Source organism: Nerophis ophidion, linkage group LG06 (genome assembly GCF_033978795.1).
Source record: "Nerophis ophidion isolate RoL-2023_Sa linkage group LG06, RoL_Noph_v1.0, whole genome shotgun sequence".
Classification (NCBI taxonomy): Eukaryota; Metazoa; Chordata; class Actinopteri; order Syngnathiformes; family Syngnathidae; genus Nerophis; species Nerophis ophidion.
This window is the reverse complement of record NC_084616.1, coordinates 22,390,359-22,411,721: the sequence shown is the minus strand read 5'-3', so window position 1 is coordinate 22,411,721 and position 21,363 is coordinate 22,390,359. Positions and strand designations below refer to the sequence as shown.

General features: G+C 38.8%; 1 protein-coding gene across 4 annotated transcripts in view; it reads right to left on the bottom strand.

The window, feature by feature from the left end:
* Window positions 1-3,855: 3,855 nt before the first annotated feature.
* atp2b3b (ATPase plasma membrane Ca2+ transporting 3b) overlaps window positions 3,856-21,363 on the bottom strand; it is a 184,826-nt gene continuing 167,318 nt past the window's right edge. The window contains exon 27 of one of the 4 annotated variants that reach the window (XM_061903092.1): window positions 3,856-5,189. In XM_061903092.1, the coding sequence (XP_061759076.1) occupies window positions 4,749-5,189 (441 nt within the window). In that variant the 3' untranslated portion in view covers window positions 3,856-4,748. The remainder of the gene's footprint in view (window positions 5,190-21,363) is intronic. The other 3 variants (XM_061903089.1, XM_061903090.1, XM_061903091.1) reach the window with 3 other exon arrangements.

Here is a 21,363-nt window from a genome sequence, read left to right as displayed (position 1 = left end):
CTTTGAGCACCTAACGATTCCAACCCTCTGTGGAGCGACGATTCGATTCAGAATTCATTCAAACCGGTTCTCACGATGTAGTATTTGTTATGATAATTATAATCAAACTTTTCAAAAGAGGTTACTGGTTAGAACAACTCTCTTTGGTTGAATGAAGGTGGTCTAAAAATGTCTTTAAAAATGTATCATTGTAATAATAATAATAAAAAAAAAATTACATTATATTTTTTGTTTTATATATAGTTTTGGAATGTAGGAATCAATTTAGAATCAGCATCAATAAGAACTGCAATTTGGATGTGAATCTATTTTTTGTGCACCCCAACTAACTAACTAACTGCCACGACTACATATAATGAGTAAAAGACGCTTCAGTGAGCGTGTGGCACACACACTGGCTGTATTGACGCTGTGCTGTATTAAAAAAAGCCATTCAATTTGGCCTGCAAATAAAATGAATAGCTAGCAAATATAAACAATTTTTTTCAAGCAAATTGTAAACAGGAAATAAAGAAAACGTACCTTAGTTGGCGCTAAAACATCAAAATGATGAAATAAGCTCTTATTGATAACAGCAGCTATGAGGTTTTTTTTTTCTGAAAGTGACACCCACATTGCGGCATCGATGGAGACACGACTTGTTTGGTTTTTGGGTGTAGTTCTGTGCTTTGGGTTTGCTTCCTGTCTGGCGCTCTTATTTCACTCCCACTTCCTGTTTTGTGCGCAGTAGCTTGCAGCAACTTCACAAAAAGGGGAAATGGGCGCAAAATAAGAGCGTGAAACAGGAAGCAGACCCAAAACACAGGAAGTACACCCAAAAACCAAAGAATTGTCCATTGATGCGTCAGTAGCGCTAGATTTAACAGTTAAAAAAAAAAAACAACGATCGGAATTTATTGAGAGTTAAAATAAACATTCTGGCCTCACGTCCTTGGTTTGCTCTGCAAGTCGCGCGCACACGGTCACACTCGTGGCCTTCAGCTGTAAAGAAATTAAATATGATCATGTCCAACTCATTTTATGTCGTCCTCTTTGGGGGCGGGGCCTGTTTGCGATGGCGGTGACCCCGATGGCATGTGAGCAGGTGAGTGCATGTGCGTCTTAAAGGGCCGTCGTATGTGCGTTGTGACCTGATGCCGTTTAAAGGGATAACGCTTCGCCAGCACTCATCTATTTTTTTTTTTTTTGTTTTTGTTTTTTTTGCACCCTCCCAAAGGAAAAACCATGAAGCAAAGCAAAGTTTGGAGGGTGGGGGAAAGAACGTCGAAAATGAGGAACGGTCGAGACGCTGAACATCGATTCTGCATATGCATCGGCCCAATGTGCTGCATATACCTGTATGTGTGACTCACACACACACCATACAGACATACATACACGTACATCATATTAAGTGGAGAAGTATCGGCAACTGATGACAATTTTTAGGTTTTCGCTTAAAAACAAACAAACATTCGTACATAAATATACTGTATGTCAGGGTTCCCCAAACTTTTTGACCCGGGGGCCGCATATATATATATATATATATATATATATATACAGTGGGGCAAAAAAGTATTTAGTCAGCCACCGATTGTGCAAGTTCTCCCACTTAAAATGATGACAGAGGTCTGTAATTTTCATCATAGGTACACTTCAACTGTGAGAGACTGAATGTGAAAAAAAAATCCAGGAATTGACATTGTAGGAATTTTAAATAATTTATTTATAAATTATGGTGGAAAATAAATACTTGGTCAACCATTCAAAGCTCTCACTGATGGAAGGAGGTTTTGGCTCAAAATCTCACCATACATGGCCCCATTCATTCTTTCCTTAACACGGATCAATCGTCCTGTCCCCTTAGCAGAAAAACAGCCCCAAAGCATGATGTTTCCACCCCCATGCTTCACAGTAGGTCTGGTGTTCTTGGGATGCAACTCAGTATTCTTCTTCCTCCAAACACGACGAGTTGAGTTTATACCAAAAAGTTCTATTTTGGTTTCATCTGACCACATGACATTCTTCCAATCCTCTGCTGTATCATCCATGTATCCATTTTGGTATAAACTCAACTCGTCGTGTTTGGAGGAAGAAGAATACTGAGTTGCATCCCAAGAACACCATACCTACTGTGAAGCCTGGGGGTGGAAACATCATGCTTTGGGGCTGTTTTTCTGCTAAGGGGACAGGACGATTGATCCGTGTTAAGGAAAGAATGAATGGGGCCATGTATCGTGAGATTTTGAGCCAAAACCTCCTTCCATCAGTGAGCGCTTTGAATGGTTGACCAAATACTTATTTTCCACCAAAATCTAAAAATAAATTATTTAAAATTCCTATAAAGTGAATTCCTGGATTTTTTTTTCACATTCTGTCTCTCACAGTTGAAGTGTACCTATGATGAAAATTACAGACCTCTGTCATCATTTTAAGTGGGAAAACTTGCACAATCGGTGGCTGACTAAATACTTGTTTGCCCCACTGTATATATGTGATATCACGTCATCGTTGGAAAATGCATTTTTAGACAATGTGATTTGCCTGAGCGACAAGGAGAATCCGACAGTAACAAGCAACAAGCGGTAGAAAATGGATTAGAAAGGACAGATTTGGAAAAAAAACAAAAACATTTAACTTGGGACTTCCCGCGGGCCAGATCTCGAACGCTGGCGGGCCGTAGTTTGGGGACCACTGCTGCAAGTCCTTCCAATACCGGTAAGCTTAATGAGAGACGCCGAACCTCGGTTCTGCATATGCATCGGCCCAATTTATCGTGTATAAGTGTGTGTGAGTGTGTGAACTACACACACACTTACATGTACATCATTTTAGTATCGGTGACTGATATGACAAGTTTTAAGTTTTCGCTTAAAAAACAACAATATATTAATACATTTATATCCTTCCTTTACCTGTAAGGCTTAATGAGGATTGGTCGAGACGCCGAACATCGGTTCTGCATTTGCATCGCCCAATGGGTCGCGTATAAATGTATGTATGTGAATCAAACACACATACATGTATATCATATAATTTTTGATGACTAACATGACAAGTTTTAGGTTTTCGCTTAAAAAACAACAACACATTCATGGCTACATGTACTGTGTATGCTTAACGAGGAGCGTTCGAGACACCCAACACCAGTTCTAGATATACGTGTGTGTGTGTGTGTGTGAATCACACATACACACACACATACACATGCATCATATCATGTGGGAAAGTATTGGTGACTGTTACGACACGTTTTTTGTTGTAGCTTCAAAAAAATAACATCGTATTTCCTTGAATTGCCGCCGGGCATGTAATATGCGCCTGCCTTGAATTACTGCCGGGTCAAACTCGCTCCCCAAATTCATTAGCGCATGCTTACTTTTACCGCCGGGTCAAATTCGTTACGTCGCGAGCGTCGCTTCTCCCGTCGTCTTTTTAAAAATGGCGAAAGAGCTTTATTTTCTTTTACTATGTGTAAACCCGGGGTCTTGTTCCACAGCCATACAGATCACACTGATGGTTGTGATATAAAACAACTTTAACACTCTTAGTAATATGCGCCACACTCTGTGAACCCACACCAAACTAGAATGACAAACACATTTCGGGAGAACATTGGCTCTGTAACACATTATAAACGCAACATAACACTTACCCAGAATGCCATGCATCCATGACTCTCGGCTATATTATACACCCCGCTAGCACCAAACCCCGCTCCCCCTCTCCGTGCGTCGGTTGAGATGGGCGGGGTTGGGGGCGCGTGTATAATATAGCCAAGAGTTATGGATGCATGGCATTCTGGGTAAGTGTTGTGTTGCGTTTATAATGTGTTACAGAGCCGATGTTCTCCAGAAATGTGTTTGGTGTGGGTTCCCAGAGTGTGGCGCATATTAGTAGGAGTGTTAAAGTTGTTTATATCACAACCATCAGTGTAAAAGGTATGGCTGTTGACCAATTATGCATTGCAATCTCGTATGAGAAGCAGTGAAATGCATGTGTCTGGCTGGTACGCAGATAGCATGGTGTAAAAATGGGTGCAATGACATGTTGTAGAGCAGTAGTCCCCAACCACCGGGCTGCGGCAGCAGAAAAAGTTTTTATTAATTTTAGTTTTTTATCACACTCCATTTTTTACGGCATGCTATTGGTATGCGCAGGGGTGAGAAGAGGTTTTAAAATGATTAGCGCCTGCTTACTTTTACTGCATGCCTTGAATAAGCGCAGGAGTGAGCAGAGGTTTTAAATTAATTAGCGCCCCGGCAGCTGTTCAAGGAAATACGGTATACTAAATGGAAAATAATTGTCTGGAATTGGGTCTTTTTCTAACAAGTTTCTGGTTTTGTAACCCCTCCTACCCATAAGAGACAACACACGCGCAGTGAGAGAGAGAGAGAGAGAGAGAGAGAAAGAGAGAGAGAGAGAGAGAGAGAGAGGAAATCAAAGAAATATCATGCGGGGGTGACAGACGATGAGTTAAAGCTTGAACGATTGGACGACGAGCGGATCATTGCGGCGTCATGGCAACCACATGTGACCAATAGAAACGCGGGAGAGAGTGGTCCCCATGCCGCCCTGTAGCCCCAAACCCACAGCTCGTTACCTGGAGGGGTGGAGGGTCAAGGTGAGGTTGGGGAAGGGGGGTGGGGGCGGTGGTGGTGTCGTCATGGAGATCTAGGAGCAGCCATTGTCCTCCCGCATGTCCGCCCTGTCGAGCGATTGGATGGAAATGTCACATGTGCGTCCTCCCTGTCCTCCCCGCCCAGTCATAAGGTGGTCTCCACACAGTACAGGTGGGCCAGGTGAGGGCCGGGGGGATTCCCCAACCGGTCCCTGCCGCAGTGTCGATGGTGGCAATGATGGGGACGGTAGTTGCCGGGGGCAACTACCGTGTTGTTGTTGTTGTTCCGGTTGCATCGGGTCACGGGGAGGCTTTGCTGGCGGTACGGGCGGGCGGGGCGGCTGCGGGACGCAGGCTGGGACTGGGCGGGCGGGGGCGGCGGCTTGCGAAGGGCCGGGTGCACGTGCTGGTATCTGCTGAGCTCGGACTCGTCGTCCACGTCTGTGTCGTCGATCAGCGGGATGTTGTGGATGAGGTCGTTGATGAGGAACTCCGGGTGGGCCATGAAGTTGTGGATGGAGTTGCGGGACTCTGGCTTCTCCCGGCCCTCGTACAGAGAACTACGGAACGCTTTCACCACCCGCATCTGCCGATGGGCGGGGAGGGAGGACGCCACAAGAAAGAGAGAAGAGCAAGTCAGAAGGAGGAAGTGGAAGACAGCCGAGGGGTAACCATGGAGACGGACCGGTCTCCTCCGGGAGACGCGCACACAGACAGGAAGACAGGCACTCAGGGCAAGGTGGCTTATGGGTGACGTCGCCGTAAAAAACAATCAGCAGATTTTACGGCAAAAACCTGCCAAAAGTTTACTGGAAAAAGTACCGTGGTTTTTACAGTGGATTAAAAATTGTATCATTGTTCTTTTTGAGGGATAATTTTGCCTATTTTTGTAAAACCATCAAATCGTCTTTTCACAGTGCATTACTGTAAATGGAAATACGGCGTCCTTTAAAGGCCTACTGAAACCCACTACTACCCACCACGCAGTCTGATAGTTTATATATCAATGATGAAATATTAACATTGCAACACATGCCAATACAGCCTTTTTAGTTTACTAAATTGCAATTTTAAATTTGCCGGGAGTTTCTTCTTCAAATCTTCGCGTAATGATGACGTGTACGCGTGACGTCACGGACTGTTAGGAAATAAGAGCGCTGCGCACACACAGCTAAAAAGTAGTCTGCTTTAACCGCATAATTACACAGTATTTTAGACATCTGTGTTGCTGAATCTTTTGCAATTTGTTCAATTAATAATGGAGAAGTCAAAGGAGAAAGATGGAGTTGGTAAGCTTTAGCCTTTAGCCGCACAAACACACGCTGATTCCTTGTTTAAAATTCCCGAAGGTGAAACTTTACTATGGATCAGAGCGGTCAAGCGAACATGGATCTCGACTGAATGTCAACCATCAGTTTTCGGTGAGAAAATTGTGGTAAAAAGTCGCTTCTTACCGGAGATCAGCTGAGCTTGCGCCGTCCATAAAGCTACCGTCGACTTCCCTGAGACACTGGCGTCAAGACACCCGTGGATACACCCTTCCGACTATCAGGTACTATTAAACTCACTAAAACACTAGCAACACAAGAGAAAGATAAGGGATTTCCCAGAATTATCCTAGTGAATGTGTCTAAAAACATCTGAATCCGTCCCAATGCAATCGCGTTTTTTTTTTACACTTATTATATATATTTTTTTCGAGTCCGTCGTTATCAATATTCTCAAACACGAATCTTTCATCCTTGCTCAAATTAATGGGGAATTTGTCGTTTTCTCGGTCCGAATTGCTCTTTTTGCTGGAGGCTCCCATTAAAAACAATGTGAGGAGCCATCAACGGGTGACGTCATCGTCTGCGACTTCCGGTAAAGGCAGGGCTTTTCTGTTAGCGACCAAAAGTTGCGAACTTTATCGTGGATGTTCTCTACTAAATCCTTTCAACAAAAATATGGCAATATCGCAAAATGATGAAGTATGACACATAGACTGGAGCTCCTATCCCCGTTTGAATAAGAAAATCTCTTTTCAGTAGGCCTTTAAATTGTTACATGAAAATTTTGTCAACTGAGTTTTTGTTTTATGTAAACTATACGCTCATGTTTTCACAACTTATTACTGTAAACGGAAAACTTATGTAATTTTACTGTAACATTCTGGCAACTGAGCTGTCATTTTATGTCAAATCTACAGTCGCTTTTACAGTGCATTGCTGTAAAAAGAACAACTTACCACTGTTATTTTTACTGTAAGAATTTGTCAACTAGACTGACAGTTTTTAACGTAAGATCCGCAGCCGTTTTTACAGTACATTACTGTAAATGGAACAACAATCTTTTTTACATGTTTACAGTAAAATTCTGGCAACGCCGCTGCCGGTTTTAATAAATGTTAAATACACGGTTTTTGTTTTTACAATTATTGTAAATAGAAAAATTTATCACTGGTATTTTTACAGTAAAAAAAATCTGTCAACGTAAAATCTACGGTCGTTGTTTTCACAGTGCATTACTGTAAATTGAAAAACGGTTATTTTTAACATTTTTACAGTCAAATTCTGGCAACATCGCTGCCGGGTTTTAAAACGTAAAATATACAAATGTTGTTTTTACAGTGCATTATTGTAAATAGAAAAATGTATCAATGTTATTTTTACAGTAAAAAAAACTGTCAACGGAAATGCAAGTTTTGTTTTACGTAAAATCTACGGTCGTTGTTTTCACAATGCACTACTGTAAATTGAAAAACGGTTATTTTTAACATTTTTACAGTCAAATTCTGGCAACATCGCTGCCGGGGTTTAAAATGTAAAATATACAAATGTTGTTTTTACAGTGCATTACTGTAAATAGAAAAATGTATCATAGGAAAATGTACAGAAAAAAAAACTGTCAACGAAATGCAATTTTGTTTTACGTAAAATCTACGGTTGTTGTTTTCACGGTGCACTACTGTAAATTTGAAAATAGTTATTTTAAACTTTTTACAGTCAAATTCTGGCAACTCAGCTTCCATTTTTTTTTAAATGTAAAATATCGTGATTTTTGCAGTGCGTTACAGTAAATAAAAAAGCGTCAATGTTATTTTTTACAGTAAAAGCAATTTTCAACAGAGATATATGTTTTTATTACGTAAAATCTTTTGTTTTCACAGTGCATTACTGTAAGGAGGAAAACTTAAGCTTATTCTTACTGTAAATATCTGGCAGATGAGCGGCCAGTTTTTAACGTAAGATCTTCAGTCGTTTTCACAGTGCATTACATAATATTAATTACTTGAATTAAAATTAATTCAAATACATTTTTTACCGTAATTTTTTTGTAAAATGTAAAACATACAGGCTTTGTTTTTACAGTGCATTACTGTAAATTATAAATTACTGTAAATTATAAACAGCAGCTGGGGGAAGATGACCAATGTTTTTTTTTGTGTGTTTGACAATAACATGATGAATATTTCAGTGTAATGCATCATGTTTGGGTTTGTTATAAAGAATACACAAAAAACATTTTGTGTCAACAATGATACAACTTCAAAATCCTACATGGAAATTGGTTTTCTATATATTTTTGTTCTGAAGGACCAATAAAAGCTCCAGTTTCAAATGATTGGAATGTTCTGTCAATGATTTAGTGCTTTAGGCTTTAAAAGTCAAAAGTCATTTCGCTTCGAGTACAGACGGAGACCACCTGATCTTGTGTGCCGACAAATGGAATAAAATAAAATAAAGTGTTTAGAAATGAGTTTGTTGTCGACACACAATGATGTCAGTTCTTGCACACCAAACAGACCTTGCAGCAGACACCTCACCAAACACACACTCGGCGTGCTTGTGTGTGTGTGTGTGTGCGGTGCAACACTCGCTCTGCCGACACACACACACACGTGAAGCTGATTGTCAGGCACAGATGGAGAAGAAAGCAGGAACAGTGAGTTAGGTTAATGCAATTGGATAAGAAAACAGGAAGTGATCTCACACACATGCACAGGGAGCAAAAGTCAGGTTTCTCCACGTTGTGAACTCAGTTTTGGACATCTGCATGCATTGGAACATAAAGTTAGGCACTGTGAGCGTGGAGTCAAGTCAGTTAGCGTCACAACACACACACACACACACACACACACTTGCTAAATGTCCTGCACACATGCAGAAGCGAGAGTCAGGGTGACGCTGATGAGAAAGGATGCTGCGGCACATCAAAGGAAAATCTTGCAAATAAAGAAGCAACCACGTCGTGGCGAATCAACAGGTTCGAAGAGCGTGTGATTGGTTAGATTCTTCCAAATAAGCGGGGGCTGCTTCCAAGTCAGCCCGGGGCGACACACCACACACACACATGCACGCACGCACGCACGCACGCACGCACGCACGCACACACACACACACACACACACACACACACACACACACACACACACACACACACACACACACACACACACACACACACACACACACACACACACACACCAGAGTGAGGTCCATGAGTGTATCATCATGCAAAAAGCGGGCGCTCCATGCACCCTACCCTCCAGCCCAAACTGAGGAGAAGCAGTCTGAGCTGCAAGAGAAGGAGACGCTTGAGTGCAAAAGTATAGAGACAGGCACAGGCGCGTGCGCGTAGAGACGCTTTGGCCAGAGGCACCGGCGACCGGGCTTTCGCAAAGAGTGCCGAATGGGTTGGCGTCGATGGTGCGCTTGGCCAAACAAGGGAGCGGGCGACTCGGGCGACTCGGGCGTATGTGGCAGACGGACAGACGGACAGACGGACGGTCAAGCAGTAGTTTCAGTGCTTTTCTGTTTTTCCAAAGAGCCTGTCGGACAGCAGAAAAACATCTCATGCAGACTGAGAAGGTTTCAGAATATTACTTTCTCACTTTGGCTTTCATTTGGGCCCTGCATTGGTAAGAGTAAACTTTCGAGTATATGTCGCCCCCTGGAGGTCACTGCTGAGTTGCCCCCACCCTAATTGATTAACGCTACCAAGATTGAGGCACTTGGAGGTTGAGGCTGCTTTGTGGAAAAGAAAAATGCTGATGGGAAAAACGTGCAACATGAATGCAAAGAAAAGCTATGAGGTAGATGATTTGTTACTTGCTCAGAGTTACGCCTATTAAGATATTTTTAAGACTATAAAGCGCACCGGAATACAAGCCGCGCCGGACTATAAGCCGCACCCACCAAATTGCTATCCCCGCCCCTATATGTAAGCTGCACTTGGCTATAAGCTGCATCCGCTAAATCAGGGGTCACCAATGCGGTGCCCGTAAGGACCAGATGAGTTGCCCGCTGGCCTGTTCTAAAAATAGCTCAAATAGCAGCACTTACCAGTGAGCTGCCTCTATTTTTTCAATTTTATTTATTTACTAGTAAGCTGGTCTCGCTTTGCTCGACATTTTTAATTCTAAGAGAGACAAAACTCAAATAGAATTTGAAAATCCAAGAAAATATTTTAAAGACTTGGTCTTCACTTGTTTAAATAAATTCATTTATTTTCTTTACTTTGCTTCTTATAACTTTCAGAAAGGCAATTTTAGAAAAAAAAATACAACCTTAAAAATACATTTTAAGATTTTTAAACACATATACCTTTTTACCTTTTAAATTCCTTCCTCTTCTTTCCTGACAATTTTAATCAATGTTCCAGTATTTTTTTTTTATTGTAAATAATAATAAATAAATGTAAATTTAATTCTTCATTTTAGCTTCCGTTTTTTCGACGAAGAATATTTGTGAAATATTTCTTCAAACTTATGATTAAAATTCAAAAACATTATTCTGGCAAATCTAGAAAATCTGTAGAATCAAATTTTAATCTTATTTCAAAGTCTTTTTAATTTCTTTTACAATTTTTGTTCTGGAAAATCTAGAAGAAATAATAATTTGTCTTTTTTAGAAAAATAGCTTGGCCCATTTCCTTATATATTCTAACAAAGTGCAGATTGTATTTTAACCTATTTAAAACATGTCATCAAAAATATATATTTATTGTGAGAAATCATTAAGATGATCAGTGTTTCCACAAAGATAAATATCATTAATTATTAATAATAACATAGAGTTAAAGATAAATTGAGCAAATTGGCTATTTCTGGCAATTTATTTAAGTGTGTATCAAACTGGTAGCCCTTCGCATTAATCAGTACCCAAGAAGTAGCTCTTGGTTTCAAAAAGGTTGGTGACCACTGCACTAAATCATAGAAGACATTTTTTCATATACTGTATAATCGGCACTGGACCCACTAAATATTTATATTTAGCCGCACCCACTAAATATTTAAATATTTGTTTTTCATATATATACTGCCCCGGACTATAAGCCGCACCCACAAGAATTTAGAAGAAACAAAATTATTGTTTTCATATATAACACGCACCGGACTACAAGCCGCACCAGCAAAAGTTACAAAAAATGTTTTTCGTATACAAGACGCACAAGACTATAACCCGCAACCACTAAATGTTAGAAGAAAAAAAGAAGATTCTCATATAGAAGCCGCACTGGACGATAAGCCGCACATACAGTGGGGCAAAAAAGTATTTAGTCAGGCAACGATTGTGCAAGTTCTCCCACTTAAAATGATGACAGAGGTCTGTAATTTTCATCATAGGTACACTTCAACTGTGAGAGACAGAATGTGAAAAAAAATCCAGGAATTCACACTGTAAGAATTTTAAAGAATTTATTTGTAAATTATGGTGGAAAATAAGTATTTGGTCAACCATTCAAAGCTCTCACTGATGGAAGGAGGTTTTAGCGCAAAATCTCACGATACATGGCCCCATTCATTCTTTCCTTAACACGGATCAGTCGTCCTGTCCCCTTAGCAGAAAAACAGCCCCAAAGCATGATGTTTCCACCCCCATGCTTCACAGTAGGTTTGGTGTTCTTGGAATGCAACTCAGTATTCTTCTTCCTCCAAACACAACAAGTAGAGTTTATACCAAAATGTTCTATTTTGGTATTATCTGATCACATGACATTCTCCCAATCCTCTGCTGTATCATCCATGTATCCATTTTGGTATAAACTCAACTCGTCGTGTTTGGAGGAAGAAGAGTACTAAGTTGCATCACAAGAGCACCACACCTACTGTGAAGCATGGGGGTGTAAACATCATGCTTTGGGGCTGTTTTTATGCTAAGAGGACAGGACGATTGATCCGTGTTAAGGAAAGAATGAACGGGGCCATGTATCGTGAGATTTTGAGCCAAAACCTCCTTCCATCAGTGAGAGCTTTGAATGGTTGACCAAATATTTATTTTCCACCATAATTCACAAATAAATTCTTTAAAATTCCTACAATGTCAATTCCTGGATTTTTTTTTCACATTCTGTCTCTCACAGTTGAAGTGTACCTATGATGAAAATTACAGACCTCTGTCATCATTTTAAGTGGGAGAACTTGCACAATCGGTGGCTGACTAAATACTTTTTTGCCCCACTGTATATATGTTGTAAAATTAATATTTACATAGCATTCACGTATATTTACGTACCGTAATTGTTTCCAAACAGTGCTTGTAACACTTGTACTTTGTAAACACTTTGAGTTTGAACCGTTTCTTAAAGTGGATCACTTTGGTACTAATAATTTACCGCGGTACTATAATGCCTCTAAAAAATACCAGTATTTTTTTTTTTACGGACATTAAGGCACACCCAAATCACGTCGTGACATTGCTGGTAATACAAGCAGAGGCGTACACACATGTACTTACAAGCAGACAGTTTGGATACATAAGAGGGAGAATGATCGCATTTTGGCTTAAAGGCCTACTGAAACCCACTACTACCCACCACGCAGTCTGATAGTTTATATATCAATGATGAAATATTAACATTGCAACACATGCCAATACGGCCTTTTTAGTTGACTAAATTACAATTTTAAATTTCCCGCGGAGTTTCTTGTTGAAAACGTCGAGGAATGATGATGCGTATGTTGACGCGTGTTTGTGACGTCTTGGGTTGTAGCGGACATATTAGCCCAGCACCACTTACGGCTAAAAGTTGTCTCTTTTCATCGCATAATTACACAGTAATTTGGACATCTGTGTTGCTGAATCTTTTGCAATTTTTTCAATTAATAATGTAGACTATAAAGAAGAAGGCTGTTGGTGGAAAGCGGTGGATTGCAGCTGCCTTTACCACCGAAACTTTCTTTTGTTTGTTGTGAAACTTTAACACAGAGCGGTCGAGCGAACATGTTTCTCTATGTCAACCAGCAAGTTTTTGGATGGGAAAATTGTGATATTAAGTCTGCTCTTACAGGAGACTTGAGTGGACTATGCGACCTCCTCCTGCAGCTGTCAAAAAGGCAGCAGTGATCTTGGCTCCTCCATTTGCTTCTCTGAGAGACACTGGCGTTCACAGCAGCCCTCCGACTTTCAGGTATGACTTTATAATCTCACTAAAACACTATTAACACAATAAGCAGATTAGAAATTTTCCAGAATTATCCTTGTAAATGTCTAATAACATCTGAATCGCTCATACTGCCGTCGCCTTTTCTTTTTTTTTTTTAGTGCTTCACTCTAACTTTCCTTGTCCACGAATCTTTAGACCCCGCTCAAATTAATGGGGAACTCGTCGCTTTCTCGGTCCGAATTGCACTTGCTGGTGGCTATGATTATAAACAATGTGAGGAGCCCTACAACCTGTGACGTCACGCGCAAATCGTCTGCTACTTCCAGTACAGGCAAGGCTTTTTTATTAGCGACCAAAAGTTGCGAACTTTATCATCGATGTTCTCTACTAAATCCTTTCAGCAAAAATATGGCTATATCGTGAAATGATCAAGTATGACACGTAGAATGGACCTGCTATCCCTGTTTAAATAAGAACATTTCATTTCAGTAGGCCTTTAAAAACCAACAATAAATGCGAAGCTATAAACACTGAAGCGCCGCTCTGCAAGCGGTGCTTTAAAACATAGCTAATAGCTAGCGGCTAAGGTCCATCCGCTGTCTGCAGTGTTTTAGCAACTACAAAATGACTAATGGCGAGAAATAAAGTAGGTTTCTTACAAGTATCATCACTGGAGGACGAAGAATAGCTAAACATGCTTCACTACAGACCGTTGGAGGGTACAATAGCTAACCGCTAACAGCAAGACCATGAATTGATTTACGTGGACCCTGACTTAAAAAAGTTGAAAAACTTATTCGGGTGTTACCATTTAGTGGTCAATTGTACGGAATATGTACTGTTCTGTGCAATCTACTATTAAAAGTTTCAATCAATCAATCAATCAATCTAGCTCGCACTCCTTCCATCCATCCATCCATCCATTTTCTACTACTTTTCCCATTGGGGTGCGAGGGATCTGGAGCCTATCTTAGCTGCATTCGGGCGGAAGGCAGGCTACACCCTGGACAAGTCACCTCATCGCCCGGGCTCCTTAATGTAAATAAACGGGTGGCTCTCCACAGACATCGACTGTGACGATACCAAGTACACAACGACTACATCGATAGTTTTTACGATCACAAAATCTTTTGGCATTTTGTTATTGTTTATAAAGTCAGGAAATACGTCCCTGGACACATGAGGACTTTAATTATGACCAATGTATGATCCTGTAACTACGAGGTATCGGATAGATACTAAAATTTGTACTAAAATAACCAAATATCAGAAGAAGTGTAGATAGACCATGTTAAAACAGAAAGTGATCAGATATAAACAGTAAATGAACAAGTCGATGAATAATGTAGACAAAATAAAAGAATGGTAAATGACACAATATGTAACTGCATTAGTCAGCAGACTAATTAGGAGCCTTTGTTTGATTACTTACAAGAATGTTCACTATCTTGTTTCATGCTAAATTTCTTCTTTGATTGCAGTTAAAAAAAAATAAGTTTAATGTATAATAAGTTTTCTTTTAAAGCCAAGACAATTTTTTGTGGTGCCCTTAATTTTGAAAAGTATCGAAATACATTTTGGTATTGGTACTAAAATATTGGTATCGGGAAAACCGTAGTATATTTTTTGATTTATTTCTTTTTGCTTAATTCATTTGCAAATTTGTGCCGTTAGTGAAAAAAAATCCACAGATTAGCCACACCTTTGTATAAATCGCAGTGTTCAAAATCTGGGGAAAAAGTAGTGGATTAAAGTCTGGAAAATTACATCGGTGAAAAATGATAATGTTAGAAAATACTTCTGAAAACAGACATTAAAAAAAAAGGTGAGGCGAGAATTCCCGTGCCATGCTGTAGGTAGGTTACGGTGAGCAAATCAAGCGCTCATTTTCCTGCCACCCTGTAGGACAAAGGTGTCCAAAGTGCGTCGCCACCTGTGGCCTGCACATCATAACGATCTGCGACATACGGCGAGGCAAAAAAGTATTTAGTCAGCCACCAATTGTGCAAGTTCTCCCACTTAAAATGATGACAGAGGTCTGTAATTTTCATCATAGGTACACTTCAACTGTGAGAGATAGAATGTGGAAAAAAAATCCAGGAATTCAGATTGTAGGGATTTTAAATAATTTATTTGTAAATTAAGGTGGAAAATAAGTATTTGGTCAACATTCAAAGCTCTCACTTTGAATGTTGAGGAGGTTTTGGCTCAAAATCTCACGATACATGGCCCCATTCATTCTTTCCTTAACACGGATCAGTCGTCCTGTCCCCTTAGCAGCAAAACAGCCCCAAAGCATGATGTTTCCATCCCCATGCTTCACAGTAGGTATGGTGTTCTTTGGACGCAACTCAGTATTCTTCTTCCTCCAAACACGACGAGTTGAGTTTATACCAAAAAGTTCTATTTTGGTTTCATCTGACCACATGACATTCTCCCAATCCTCTGCTGTATCATCCATGTATCCATTTTGGTATAAACTCAACTCGTCGTGTTTGGAGGAAGAAGAATACTGAGTTGCATCCCAAGAACACCACACCTACTGTGAAGCATGGGGGTGGAAACATCATGCTTTGGGACTGTTTTTCTGCTAAGGGGACAGGATGAACGGGGCCATGTATCGTGAGATTTTGAGCCAAAAACTCCTTCCTTCAGTGAGAGCTTTGAATGGTTGACCAAATACTTATTTTCCACCATAATTTACAAATAAATTATTTAAAATTCCTAAAATGTGAATTCCTGGATTTTTATTTCACATTCTGTCTCTCACAGTTGAAGTGTACCTATGATGAAAATTACAGACCTCTGTCATCATTTTAAGTGGGAGAACTTGCACAATTGGTGGCTGACTAAATACTTTTTTGCCCCACTGTATTCTGAAAATGCTATTACAAAAACATAAAAAATCTAAAAAAAAAAAAAAATGGAATAAAAGCGCAAACATATGTAATGTAATGAGAAAAAGTTGAAATGTCGCCGCTAGTAACAGAAACCTGTCATGCTGGCTGTTAAAAGAATTAAATCTGTTCATTGTATTGGTTTTGACAGTGAAACGTGTTAAAAAGGCCACCGAAAGAGGTTTGGACACCCCTGTTGTGGGACGTCGTAAAAGTAAACAAACATTGAAATTCTTCACATTTTGAGAAGAAGATATTTTGCGTGCTATTTACAACAAAATAACATTGCACTTCAGCTAAGGCTGGACGATTATGGCAAAAATAATCCATCCCATCCATTTTCTATCGGGGGGAGGGGGGGGCGCGCTGGTGCCTATCTCAGCTACAAATCGGGCGGAAGGCGGGGTACACCCTGGACAAGTCGCCACCTCATCGCAGGGCTAACACAGATAGACAGACAACATTCACACTCACATTCACACACTAGGGCCAATTTAGTGTTGCCAATCAATTTATCCCCAGGTGCATGTCTTTGGAAGTGGGAGGAAGCCGGAGTACCCGGAGGGAACCCAAGCAAACACGGGGAGAACATGCAAACTCCACACCAGGGGTCACCAACACGGTGCCCGCAGGCACCAGGTAGCCCGTAAGGAGCAGATGAGTCGCCCGCTGGCCTGTTCTAAAAATAGCTCAAATAGCAGCACTTACCAGTGAGCTGCCTCTATTTTTATTTTATTTTATTTTATTTATTTACTAGCAAGCTGGTCTGGCTTTGCTCGACATTTTTAATTCTAAGAGAGACAAAACTCAAATAGAATTTGAAAATCCAAGAAAATATTTTAAAGACTTGGTCTTCACTTGTTTAAATAAATTCATTATTTTTTTTTACTTTGCTTCTTATAACTTTCAGAAAGTCAATTTTAGAGAAAAAATAGAACCTTAAAAATTATTTTGGGATTTTTGAACACATATACCTTTTTACCTTTTAAAGTCCTTCCTCTTCTTTCCTGACAATTTAAATCAATGTTCAAGTAAATTATTTTTTTTATTGTAAAGAATAATAAATACATTTTAATTTAACTCTTCATTTTAGCTTCTGTTTTTTCGACGAAGAATATTTGTGAAATATTTATTCAAACTTATTATGATTAAAATTCAAAAAAATTATCCTGGCAAATCTAGAAAAACAGTCAAATCAAATTTAAATCTTATTTAAAAGTCTTTTGAATTTCTTTAAAAATTTTTGTTCTGGAAAATCTAGAAGAAATAATGATTCGTCTTTATTAGAAATATAGCTTGGTCCAATTTGTTTTATATTCTAACAAAGTGCAGATTGGATTTTAACCTATTTAAAACATGTCATCAAAATTCTAAAATTAATCTTTATCAGGAAAAAATACAAATGATGTTCCATAAGTTCTTTTTTTAATTTTTTCAAAAAGATTTTTAATAGCTAGTTTTTCTCTTTATATTTTTCGGTTGAATTTTTAATTTTAAAGAGTAGAAATTGAAGATAAACTATGTTTCAAAATTATATTTTCATTTTTTTCCTGTTTTCTCCTCTTTGAAACTGTTCAATTAAGTGCTTTTTTTCATCATATATCCTCGACAAAAAACCTTCCGTAAAAGGAAAAAAAATGTACGACGGAATGACAGACAGAAATACCCATTTTTTTTATATATATAAAGACTTATTTATTAAAGGTAAATTGAGCAAATTGGCTACTTCTGGCAATTTATTTAAGTGTGTATCAAACTGGTAGCCCTTCGCATTAATCAGTACCCAAGAAGTAGCTCTTGGTTTCAAAAAGGTTGGTGACCCCTGCTCCACAAAGAAAGATCCCGAGCCGGGGATTGAACCCTGACTACTCAGGACTTTCGTACTGTGAGGCAGACGCACTAACCCCTCTTTCACCGTGAAGCCCGGCAAAAATAACACTCACCATTATTTCGATGGCGACTGAGATCATGGTTATTGTTACGATTATTCATTGATTTCAAAAGTTCTTATTGTGCCACACAGAACCGTTAAAAGAACAACCTGATATAAATGAGTAACAAATAAACAACATCAAGCAAAATAATATTATTATTAACAACAATAAATTAGTATAAAAATAGCGACATGAAAAAAAAGATAAAATTCACGTTTTACATTTTTTTCCCAGGTTTTTTCCCTGTTAGCATAATTAACTAATTTGCATGTTTAAACCTAGAAATAATAAATTTTGATACTTGGCGCCATCTTGGAAGTATGCTTGTGTCTTGTACATAACCATGCTAAAGTTTTATGCTAGCTTGTTAGCTAATTTTGTGTGTTAAAACCTAAAAACCATGGCTTGTAATACTTGGTACTGTCGAGCAAGCATGGTGATATTTAACGTGGTTACGCATGTTAACTGTTAGAAAAATCTATTAGAACATTAATGCGCTAATGTTTTTTGCTAGCTAATTTTGCTAGCTAATTTTGCATTTTAAACCTACAAATCATGAATTTGGATACTTGGCACCATCTTGGAAATATACCAAAATACTAACATTTTATGCTCGCTTTTTAGCTAATTTCGTAAGTTTAAAGTGGTTTGTGATACTCGGTGCAGTCGAGCAAGCATGCTAACAGTTAACATGGTCACGCACGCTAACTGTTACCATATTTATTAGCACGTTAGTATGCTTTAAGTTTTTTGCCGGCTTCTTTGCATGTTTAAGTTTACAGATCATGAATTGTGATACTTGGGGCCATCTTGTAAGTATGCTAATGTCCCGTGTATTAGCATGCTAACATTTTATACAAGCTTTTTAGCTTATGTTGTATGCTTTAACCTAAAAAACCTTGATTTTGATACTTGGTGCGAACTTTGGAGGAATGTATCTTGTCCTGGGTCATCATGCTAACCTTTACAGGCTAATATTTTACGCAAAAACATTTTTTTCAACTAATATTGTATGTTTAAACCTGAAAATCCTGGATTTGGATACTTGGTGATATCTTCAAAGTAAGCTAAAGTCTCTTATATCCATCCATCCATCCATTTTCTACCACTTATTCCCTTTTTGGAGTTGCAGGGGGCGCTGGCGCCTATCTCAGCTACAACCGGGCAGAAGGCAGTGTACACCCTGGACAAGTCGCCACCTCATGGCAGGGCTAAAGTCTCTTATATTAGCATGCTAATGTTTTGTACTAGCATTTTGCTAATGTATGTTTAAACCTAAAAATCATGGATTTCGATAATTGTTGCCACCTTAGATGTACGCTAACTTGTCCTATGTCCTCATGCTAATGTTAGCAGGCAAAAATTTTATGCAGCTGTTTTTACTAATGTTGTATGTTTAAACCTAAAAATCTTGGATTTTGATACTTGTCGCCATCTTAGAAGTACACTAACTTGTCCTATGTCCTCATGCTAATGTTAGCAGGCAAAAATTTTATGCAGCTGTTTTTACTAATGTTGTGTGTTTAAACGTAAAAATCCTGGATTTCGATACTTGTCGCCATCTTAGAAGTACGCTAACTTGTCCTATGTCCTCATGCTAATGTTAGCAGGCAAACATCTTATGCAGCTGTTTTTACTAATGTTGTATGTTTAAACCTAAAAATCCTGGATTTCGATACTTGTCGCCATCTTAGAAGTACGCTAACTTGTCCTATGTCCTCATGCTAATGTTAGCAGGCAAACATTTTATGCAGCTGTTTTTACTAATGTTGTATGTTTAAACATAAAAATCTTGGATTTCGATACTTGTCGCCATCTTAGAAGTACGCTAACTTGTCCTATGTCCTTATGCTAATGTTAGCAGGCAAACATTTTATGCAGCTGTTTTTACTAATGTTGTATGTTTAAACCTAAAAATCCTGGATTTCGATACATGTCGCCATCTTAGAAGTACTCTAACCTGTCCTATATCCTCATGCTAATGTTAGCAGGCAAAAATTTTATGCAGCTGTTTTTACTAATGTTGTATGTTTAAACCTAAAAATCCTGGATTTCGATACTTGTCGCCATCTTAGAAGTACGCTAACTTGTCCTATGTCCTCATGCTAACGTTAGCAGGCAAAAATATTATGCAGCTGTTTTTTACTAATGTTGTATGTTTAAACCTAAAAATCCTGGATTTCGATACTTGTCGCCATCTTGGAAGTACGCTAACTTGTCCTATGTCCTCATGCTAATGTTAACAGGCAAACATTTTATCCAGCTGTTTTTACTACTGTTGTATGTGTAAACCTAAAAATCCTGGATTTCGATACTTGTCACCATCTTAGAAGTACGCTAACTTGTCCTATGTCCTCATGCTAATGTTACTAGGCAAACATTTTATGCAGCTGTTTTTACTAATGTATGTTTAAACCTAAAAATCCTGGATTTCGATACTTGTCGCCATCTTAGAAGTACGCTAACTTGTCCTATGTCCTCATGCTAATGTTAGCACGCAAAAATTTTATGCAGCTGTTTTTACTACTGTTGTACGTTTAAACCTAAAAATCCTGGATTTCGATACTTGTCGCCATCTTAGAAGTACGCTAACTAACTTGTCCTATGTCCTCATGCTAATGTTAGCAGGCAAAAATTTTATGCAGCTTTTTTTGCTAATGTAATTTTAAACCTAAAAATCCTGGATTTCGATACTTGTCGCCATCTTAGAAATACTCTAACCTGTCCTATGTCCTCATGCTAATGTTAGCAGGCAAACATTTTATGCAGCTGTTTTTACTAATGTTGTATGTTTAAACCTAAAAATCCTGGATTCCGATACTTGTCGCCGTCTTAGAAGTACGCTAACTTGTCCTATGTCCTCATGCTATTGTTAGCAGGCAAAAATCTTATGCAGCTGTTTTTACTAATGTTGTATGTTTAAACCTAAATATCCTGGATTTCGATACTTGTCGCAATCTTAGAAGTACGCTAACTTGTCCTATGTCATCATGCTAAATTAGCAGGCTAATGTTTTATGCTAGCTTTTTTTTAATAATGTCAGATGTTTAAATCTAAAAATCATGGATTTGGATACTTGTTGCTATCTGAGAAGTAACCTTTGACCTGGCCACAGGTTCAGGGCACAGATAGCAGGCTCAATGAAATTTCCGTGGGGATTTTCTAGTTATTGTTCGCAATTTACATGAGCTATTGAGCTAATTTTATAACGTTTACGCCTACATTTTGATCTTGGAAGTATGCTAATTTCTCGTATATCAGCATGCTAATGTTTAGTGCCAGAATTTTAGCTAATTTTAATATGTTGAAAAAATAAATAAATCATGAATCCTAAATAATAACTTAATTTACAAAAAACGGGTTGAATCGAGAATTGACTCTGAATCGAATCATTGCCCCAAAAATCAAATTGAATCGTGAGGTGCCCAAAGATTCTTTTAACTTGCTGTGTATTATTACCTGTTCATAAGAAATAATATTCTGTAAAGTGTGCCATGCTACTGCCAGCTAATAGATGGCAACAAAGAAGAACCAAAGTAAGATAATCAGCAGCAGCACACCT